Genomic DNA, 10,334 nt, shown 5'->3' with positions numbered 1-10,334 from the left:
ATCTGTACAAAGCATAGTTCTCAACTGCAGAACAAGCGCTGCCCCGTCAGCGCTCCTTAGTCCTGGTAAATATATTTCCTTAGTACTGGCTTTATGAACTTTTGAAGGGTCTATCTTTGGACTTCTGCCTCCCTTTGTCCTTATAGCTTATTTTGCTGCAGGCAAAAAGCTGGGCTTGTAACCTGTAATGGAGATTTTTTGTACCCTATGTGCAATCATCATCATCATCATCATCAAACAACTGTTGAGTTTTCTCAGTGGTTTTTAACCCAGAATAAAGCAAATTGTTATAGAACCAAGAGAGACTAGAGTATTGATCAGTGCAACTGCTTCACTTCAAAAGCTACAGCACTTAATTCAAAATGTTCCCTGTCAGCACAATTGAGCTTCATATTCAGCCCAAAAAAGACTTCATTAGAGAACTAAATTATTCTTCATACGAATAAAGCAACATTCTTATGATTTATACATAGATATATTTATCTATGTACATAGTACTTCAGACTGATTTTTACCATGGAAACCTTGATTCGAATTTGGATGGGGAAAAGAACAAGGAAAAAATGTGAGAAAATACAAACACATTTATTGAAGCTTCATCGTTGCTGGAGATTAGAAGTAAGGAGCAAGTCCAGCCATGGCCAATCTGGTGCCATACAGATGTTTTAGACTACAACTCTCATCTGCCTCAGCTAGGGCAAGCTGAGCTACGTAATAGTGATATGCACAATGCTTTTTTATCCTCTCTTGACACATGGCGAGATGCTTTTGAAAAAGAGAAGAATTTACAAAGATAGAGTTTGTCATAGCATGGGAACCAGTGGCTCAAAGGAATAAATTCCATCGAGCTACTGCAACCACCTTGCACAAAAGGCAAGGAAAAATCTGGATCCCAACCACATTTTTCACTGACAAACTACAGGTGACTCATCCCTTGACCTACACACACAATAAAAAAAGAGACTCCAACCCATCAAAATGTGGCTTGAACAATATGATTAAACACATAAAACATCATCTGCTCAAACACAATCCTGTGATCAAACTGCTTTACAAGTATTTCTTGTCAATTCAATTAGCAAGCTCAACAGGAGGGGACAGCATGGAATGAGAGGATTTCTATCAAAGGCATTTTGATCTTATTCCAAAATATGTTGCTAATTATTTTCATAGAAGTATAATTTTGGAAAAGGTGCATCTTACTGCATGGAAGCAACCAAAATAGAAACATTAGCACAACAAATCATGAAATGAGAACAGAGCTTACAAAATGTATTTTATTATTATTAAATGAAAAGAATCTGTTTTGTAGATCAAATATGAAATAGAATGTACAAAAAACTTTACATCTGTCCTCTGAAAGAAATAAAATGCTATCAGGAATTCGCTAGCAGCAATTCCTTCCAAACACAACACAAAATGCATGAATATGTTTTATGGCAGTACAATACTACACAGAATAGCCTGTGCTAGAACTGCAATTACAAAGAAGTAAAGTTAAAAATCTAAATGGTCTCTCTCTAAAGGATACTAGTCCACAAAGTAACTTAAAAACATGGGAATCAACCATCATATATATATTCTCTTAGAAGCAAGTGGCAGGTAGGTTGAGTGCAGTGTTCACAAAGCTTGCATATAGCATTCTCAGTTCCTATACAAATATAAATTGTTCTTTATTTATTTTTAAAAATCTTTCTATTTGATAAGAATTCACTGTGAAGAAAACATATCCCGATCAAGATCTTTTGCTTCATCCATGCAATATATTCCTTAGGTATTCTTTCTGAAGCTTGGTACCCAAAGCCGTCATGGCAATAATTTTTTTAATGTTCAGATGCAAATCTTTGTACTAACGTCTCATATAATAAGGTTCTGCAGAGCTCTCACAACATGTCTTTGGCATCACACCAAGTCCCCCTTTAATACTTTTCCTTTAAAAAAGTATATATTCCTTTAGTAAAACACCCTAAAAACATCTTATTTCAGGTTTTGTAAAATAATGCATTATCACCTCCTTTGTTGCTTTGCAAAATATACACCATATTTCAGAGAGGAAAACAGGAAATGCCCACCATTGGAATTCTGAATGGTTGCAAAAAGAAACACATAATTACAAGTCCCCTCCCATATGGAGGTTACATAAAGTCATTCAGTTCAGCTTCCAGTGCTGCCGCCATCTCATCCGCTTCTGAGCTGCTGCCCTCCTCGTCATCATTGCTAGACCCTTTGCTAGATTCACTGGCGCCATCATCTTCATCCAGCTTTCGCTTATGACCCCTACAAATTTGGACACAGAAAACGGACATGATTAAAACAATTTCCTTACGCAGTGCTATTTTTTCTAGAAAAAGAGGTGCCAGAACTCACCATGAACACCTCCCTCGTTCTCTTAGAATGGCAATGGTACCCACCTGAGAGGTACCTGAAACAAGTTTCTGTGAGTTTTGGCTTTAAAAAGCTGTGTCGTTAACTGCCTAATAGTGTAGTCTTCAAATGGAAGATGGCAAGCAGCAGAATCCCTCCCCCAAATATTTCAAAGCTTTTACACTGAGAAGAAAGGTCAATCTCTAAGCACATAACATTTTCTAAGTGCTGTATAGAGATTGAAATGACAGTCCCTCACAATATAAGAGACATGAAATAAAAGAGCAAATACAGGGACCAAATCTTCAATATACACAATCTCAGCAGTGACACACACAACCCAGCAGCCTTAGTCCACTGGCGAATGGCAGAAGCCAAAATGTGATTTCTTTTAGGTCTGGAAGCCCAACGAAAGTGTAATAGGGCTGTATTCAAAAGAAAGGCATCACTTGCAGTATGCTGATGCACTTAAAAGTTCCAAAACTGAAACTGACCCCTCCCCCACCTCCCCATTACAGGCTATGATAAATTCAAGTTTCAGGGAGATCACTTTCTACAAATTTTGTAGCAAAGCATTTACTGTCTGACCTTGCCCTATACTGGACAATTAATATGCTCAGGTTTAGAGAGAATTGACCTTGTTATTTTGTTGTTCTTTTTGGTATATTTTGAATTTTTCTGCATTCAATTATCCCTAGAAGCAGAGCCAAGTAATGTCAAACACAAAATACCTATCATAAGAGATGATATGGATGCAACAAGCACAGTGCCAAAATCATAGCAATCAAGAAAACCTCACCCTGTTTCACTTCCACCTCCTCTCTGCAGCATCTCCCAACACTGGTGCTCTAATAAATATGCATGTTACTCTCCAATGTCTAAGGAGCCTGTGGTGCATTGTTTTAATACTGTAGGGTAAGGTTACCAGATTTTTTTCAATGAATCCGGGGACACTTTTCAACTTCAGTAGGAATGATAGGATTTTGTATGGAGACTGAATTGTAAATCTGGGGACTGTCCCGGGGAAACGGGGACATCTGGTAACCTTAGGGCATGGAAGTACACGCCCTATAGAAAATTAATTTCCTTGCATAATGGATTCTTGAATAAATAGTCCTGAAACCCTAATGTTCCCTTGAGATGCACCAATATTTCCATTTTAGGTTACTGCAATAAACAGAATTAGGACCTGCAAGTTGCTGAAAGCCTTACCGCTCCCCTAGTTAGGAATAAAATTTCATTTATTTGAATCATATTGGTATAGAAAACCAGTTTCACCAACTTTGCTACGAGAGTGTGAACTGTTCTTGCTGGAACTGTAATCACTGCTAATTAATGAGCCACAGAGATGCCAAGTTACAAGTGGCACTACATAATGTTCCGAAATGTAGTCCAAAAAGTCTCTACTGTACTGTCTTGCCAACATAAAAGACAAAATAAAACATGGAAGGTTTGTGCAAGTACTATTCATTACCATTAAGCTGATAGCCAAGATAAATGCGTATTTGTTCCCATGTCTGGCATTTTGCAAAGGGTAAAGCTCATGACACACTTTACACAGCACACAAATTTGCCACTTGTTTCCCTTGTGTTGCTTGGAGAATACTATAATGCAGCCTTCACCAACCTGGTGCCCTCTAGCTGTTTTAGACCACAGTTCCCAACAGCCCCAGCCAGCAGACAAGTTAGGCAAGGCTGCTATGTCTGAAGGAGGAATGTAAATATGTAAAAACGGTGCATGCGTGTGTGTTATACTGAGTAGCCAGAGCTAGTCTCGTCTCCAAACGTTATAGGTGTTCTTTGAGGCACTGGGTGAATGATCCTAAAACCTGCACGTTGCCTAAGTGTAAATTGGCCCCAATACCTCTTCCACTGTCTAGTAGTGGATGGCAAATGGTGGGAAAAGTCCCATGCTGCACTGTGGGTTTTGTACTACCTCCAGTATCAGTGTGCCTCTGAATACCAGTTTCTAATCTATGGCCTTTTAAGCTGTGTGTTATTTTTTGTGGTATGTATTTTTGTGTTTTTATATTGTAAACTGCCCTGTGATCATCAGATGAAGGGAGGTATGGAAATTATAACAATAACAACAACAACATTGCGGTGGGGTCATATAGAATCCTCAGGTTAAGAACTTAATTAGTTCTGGAGGTCCATTCTTAACCTAAACAAAAAAATTCCTTCCAGTAGCACCTTAAAGACCAACTAAGTTAGTTCTTGGTATGAGCTTTCGTGTGCATGCACACTTCTTCAGATACACTGAAGTTGGTCTTTAAGGTGCTACTGGAAGGAATTTTTTTGTTTTGACTATGGCAGACCAACACGGCTACCTATCTGTAACATTCTTAACCTGAAACTGTTCTTAACCTGAAGCACCACTTTAGCTAATGGGGCCTCCCGCTGCCGCCACTGTGTGATTTCTGTTCTTATCCTGAAGCAAAGTTCTTAACCCGAGGTACTATTTCTGGGTTAGCGGAGTCTGTAACCTGAAGCATCTGTAACCTGAGGTACCACTGTAATTGCAAAGATGGAAGGGACCACATGGGTCATCTAGTCCAACCCCCCCGCAATACAGGCATTTTTTTGCCCAAGGTGGGCGTAAATCCATGACCCTTAGAATCAGTCTCATGCTCTACCAAGTAAGCTATCCCAAAGCTGCCTGTGAGAACAGAATGCTGAACTAGATGGGTCTTTGGTCTTATCCAACAGACCTTCCCTTTGAGTCTGTGATGCTTAACATGAGGAACAGTACTGACTTTCAGAAAGGAGAGGCTAACTCCCTCTGTTTAAAAAAGCCACACCAGTTAAGAGCCGAACTCAAACTGCCAATTAGTTTGGCTCAATCACCCCCTGCCCTCCCTGTTTTCTATCCAAAACATGACTTGTAAAAGGTGGGAGGAACCACCAGCAGGGGATATTTTCATTACCTACTGTGATTCTAGTAATACAATGGAAGCTTCAGAGCATGCTCAGAAGCTTTTCATCACTTCAGAGAACTATAGTTCAATTCATTCTGGCAGAATCTATTCTACTCTTTTCCTTTCTGCCCCTCAGAAAAGAATATGAGATTTCCTCCCCTGACTGCCAGGAAGCAAGCAAGAGGAAGAGAATAAGAAGAACTGGGAAACAGCAAAGGCTTGTTTTCATTCTACACTTCCCATTTCCTAGTGCAGCACACACAGCATATTTCTGCTTCATACTCTATGTACCCTGAGAGGTCCTATATCATCTTCCCAACAAAATTAGTGAGAATTAGTGAGCTGGGCACATGCTTCTCCACCTTGCTGTCTCCTTCTTGTGTGTCAAGCATGCTAAAAAGCAAGTGACAGCACAGAAGGAAAGGAAGCTTACTGGTGTACATCTTCTGACACAAGTACATACTAATTGCAGTTAAATACTTTCCTGGGAAATCCAAGGGAAAATAATGTCTCCTGATGTAAATATTGTTTTTAATTATCCTGAGGTGCAATCATGCTAGGGTAGCTCTGGGAGGATGCTGCAAAAGCTCACATGCTTGCATATTTCAGGTGTGTACACTCTTAGATCAGCTCCTTACAAAAGATGCAGGAATTATTGCCACAATCAAACACCAAAATACCTAGTGTGAGAAATGCAATTAACACCTTAATTGAGGTCCTTTAATATTTTGCTTATAAAGGTTTTCACAATCAAATCTCCCTTAACAATATTTTTTCTTTCCTCTGAGTCCCTACAACAAGCAAGGAACATAGTGATGAAATGATAATAAAAATGTATTAAAAATTGATTAATGGAAATTATCCCAACTAATAGGGAAAAATGATAGGCTCATGGCTTGTTAAAACAGCACTCCCACACCCTGTACAGCATTTTATGAGAACGGCTTTACTTGCCTTGTCTCCAGTTGTTGTTCTTTAAAAGTGACCTGTAATGGCCCCTCTGTCTCCTTCTCTATCAAAAAGAGCTGATCCTTCCTTTGCAACATGTCAGGAGAATCACAGGGAATGAGAGCTGTTCATATTTGGGTCTAGAGCTGGGATTGTGGCCACAGTTTGCCCATATGCGATTTACAGAAACAATGATGAATAACAAATGCTCACATAACTGAGATTCTGCCTCTGTCTTTATATCTTCCTTGAGTAGAAAAGAGGTCTGTATATTAATTGTAGTACTTAACTTTATCCTAATAAAAATAAACATGATAATAAAATGTTTGCCCACAGCAGCAGTCTTCAATGTATTCAGACATAAACATCCCTGTTTAATTTCTATTACTATATTTAATTGTCTTCCCTTAGGGGGTTTCTTGGATCTCTTCACATTAAATCTCTGGTGCTGCAATATATGATGGAAGCACCTGGGAGTAAGACCCACTGAATTCAGTGGCTTACTTCTGAATAGACATGTATACAATTGCACTGCTATTTTCTAACTTACTCTTGTATGTGTTTTGATGTATAACTGATTTCATCTATATATGCATGGATTCACTTCAGTCAATCCCCATGGTACAATTCAGGGCACATTACACTGAAAGAAACTAATCCAACATCAGTGTGCAGACATTTTAAGTGTTTACTTTTGTGCCAAAGAGCCATTAAACATTATAGTGGTCAGGATTAATGCACTTCAGTTATTACAAAGAGCTGAATGGTACATTTTAGAGTTCATTAGGAAAACTATGTTAGATGCATTTCTGATATCATGAACAATTTTTGTATACTACAGATTACCAAGGCTCATTTTAAAACCTAGTGGTTTTTTAAAATAAAAATGGAGTTATAAAAGCATTCCACAATAAATGTTACTTGAAATCACTTGGAATCAGTACAATACATAGAATACTTGACGTATTAGCTTGCCTGACACAGATTACAACAGGCTACAAAAAGAGAGCAGGAAAAAGCAAATAACATGCTGCTAAGGGTCAGTGAACAGGCTTGATTAGTTTTCCTGAAAAAGCAAATCTCCAATTCAGACTAACTTATTTAAAAACCTATGCAGCCCCACAACTCATGGCAAAAATACTTCAACACAGCAAACAATAGATAGGATCTGTTCCTAACATATTTGGGTGGCTCAAGTATGCTATGTCACACACTGCAAAAAATGGGGAAACATTCTAGTACCATATGCCAATCCTATCCTCACCTTGAGATCATGTTATCATGACACACTTCCTTAGCAGGGCTGACCCAAACATCAGATTGAGACAGTCCGTGCTGAGGGGCTCAGAGCCAGGAGAGTTGTGTGTGTCACATGATCTGCTCCATATGCCCTAAGCTAGTCTGCTACCCTCTGAATCAATGGAGAAGGCTGTCTCATAATCACTGTTAAAGTAAGATTCAAGTGTCTGTCTAGTTGCTTTCTGCACACAGAATGGAAAAATGAGGGCGCAATCTTGCCTTTGCCCCTGGCAGCAAGTAATATTGGGGTAGTCCGGTTTCTTTGTAATACTTTACAACATCAGGTTTTGTTTTGGGTATTTTATTTTTGTTAGCTCCCAAAAGCTACCCTTGTCAAAATCCCAGGCTTAATTTAACACTATGTCTACTGTCACTATCTATCATTCTGTAGTTTTTGACATATAATTAACCTAAATAGCAGCTGTGTCAATTAGATAGTACATCAGAGTTAAATACAAGCTGGTAACGGTAGGGGGGTGGGAAGTGTTCCTTGCATATACCTTTGACAACTTTCATTGTACTTTTCATATAATAGCAATGGATACTGAAAAGGTATTTCCATGCTTATTTTAGTGTCTTGTTCCTAAGAAAATCCCAGAGCTTGTATTATATTGCTTTTCACGACATGTTCCCAGAAAGAGCTTGAATAAGAATTTGAGTTTGCACTTGGCAAAACTGTTTCAGTCTCAGTTGTTCTTGGATTCATTAGGAGGCCTTGGAGAAGCTAGTTATTAGTTTCAACTTTCTGTTTCAAAGGCTGTATGATACTCAATTACCTGTTAGGACTACAATGTGAATGAAAGACACTGGGTAGTATAAAAGTATCCAGTTATTTTAACTGGTTTTTCTACATCGTACAATAACTTTTTTTTTAAAAGAGGTCTGTGAAAATATCCAGATTTTGGAAATGGAAAATTAACCTGAAATATGGTAATCATGTTACCTTCATGTAAAGTACCTGACATTTTGTTGTCAATGCGACATGGAGCTTGCATAATATTTCAAACAAAAGTCACAGCCAAACAGCTTGTTGTTATGTCTTGGGATAATTCTAGCAATTTTAAATTCAAGGTTCAGATGGGAATCTGTGTATGAGAGATTGACAAGCCATCTCAGTCCTACTCAGCATTCAAGTAGCAGGAATAATTTTATCTAATTTAGTCTACAGAATGGGGAAAGTGGCAATTCTATTGTAAGCTAGCATTTTGGTTGCCTGTTCCTCCTACAATTCCTGCTCAAGTCCCTGATTGCATACTGCTTTGATGGGACTCCTAAAATGTATTGTGGAATTTTAAAGAGAAATACATTGCTGCTTCCATAACCAAGAAAACTATTCTGAGGAACCAGCGTAGGCAGCATCAATATTAATCAATAAGGCCACCTTTCACTAAAAAAGAGCCAAAGATCCATTAAATGAACAAACCTAACACTGTTAGGATATGGTCCAATTACACTAGCTGTCTTTATGGGTATTATAAAGGAATCCATACATAGCACGCCATTTTTTTGTTTCTGATCTTAAAAACTTACAAACTCCGCTAACCTGGAATAGTTACCTAGAGCTGAGAACTTTGCCCCAGGATGAGAACAGAAATTGTGTGTCGGTGGCGCAGCGGCAGCAAGAGGCCCCATTAGTGAAAGCACGCCTCTAGTTAAGAACAGTTTCAGGTTAAGAATGGACCTCCGGAATGAATTAAAAACGTAACTAGAGGTACCATTGTACTTCTAAGCCTCAACCTCAGAACAAAACAATGGCTACATTCACAGGGGTTAAATAGGGGAAGCAAACATGGTGGCCTCCAGGTGTAACTCTCATCAGCCCCAGCCAGCACATAGGGATGATGGGAGTTGTAGTCCACAATGACATTGGCTAGCATTGAATAATGGTATAGAAATGCAAGTATAAATGTTGGGCTCACACTCTATTCCCATTCCTTCTTTATCTTGCATACAACAACTGAATCCTCTTCACTCTCTCACTGCAAGGATAGCAGTTAGGTTAGGGAGAGATGGCGAGAAGGACCTCCCTTCTATTTCAGATCATTCTTTGAGATTGCCTATTATCTCTGAACATTTTGATTCTAACCTAAGGGCACAGGTTTATTTGTTTCCAAACAACAAAACGGGAGCAACACAGGACGACAGGGCTTATAAAACAAAACTTTTCTTCATTTTTAAAAATGCAGATTTCGCTTAATGTCCTGTCAGAAGAAGCCCTGCGCAAGGACAGCTGCTTGTGCAGCAGGGCTTCCCCCCACCCCCTGGTACAGTTCAAAAAAATGGCTTGGGGTGTGTGGGAATCCCTAGAACAATGTGTGGGACAGGGGTATAATTCTGTCTGGCAAGCTGGTATGGTTGCGCAGATGGAATGATTTGAAGAGCACAACATTGAATCCCACCCCCTATCTTCATTATCTAAAAGGGGGTTTTGAATCTCCCTACCCTGAAAACCCCCAAAAATGTGCTCCGGCTAAAGGAGACTCATGATCAGTTTTGTTGTTGTTTAGTCGTGTCCAACTCTTTGTGACCCCATGGACCAGAGCACGCCAGGTACTCCTGTCTTCCACTGCCTCCCGCAGTTTGGTCAAACTCATGCTGGTAGCTTTGAGAACACTGTCCAACCATCTCATCCTCTGCCGTCCCCTTCTCCTTGTGTCCTCAATCTTTTCCAACATCAGGGTCTTTTCCAGGGAGTCTTCTCTTCTCATGAGGTGGCCAAAGTATTGGAGCCTCAGCTTCACGATCTGTCCTTCCAGTGAGCACTCAGGGCTGATTTCCTGAAGAATGGAGAGGTTTGATCTTCTT

General features: G+C 39.4%; 1 protein-coding gene across 1 annotated transcript in view; it reads right to left on the bottom strand.

The window, feature by feature from the left end:
* Positions 1-1,263: 1,263 nt before the first annotated feature.
* Positions 1,264-10,334, bottom strand: part of CTDP1 (CTD phosphatase subunit 1) — a 48,360-nt gene continuing 39,289 nt past the window's right edge. The window contains exon 13 of the mRNA XM_083746899.1: positions 1,264-2,277. Within this exon, the coding sequence (XP_083603025.1) occupies positions 2,136-2,277 (142 nt within the window). The 3' untranslated portion in view covers positions 1,264-2,135. The remainder of the gene's footprint in view (positions 2,278-10,334) is intronic.

This window comes from Podarcis gaigeae (genome assembly GCF_964106915.1).
Source record: "Podarcis gaigeae genome assembly, chromosome: 7".
Taxonomy (NCBI): Eukaryota; Metazoa; Chordata; class Lepidosauria; order Squamata; family Lacertidae; genus Podarcis; species Podarcis gaigeae.
Note: the sequence above shows the minus strand (reverse complement) of the source record. Positions and strands in the feature narration are given on the sequence as shown.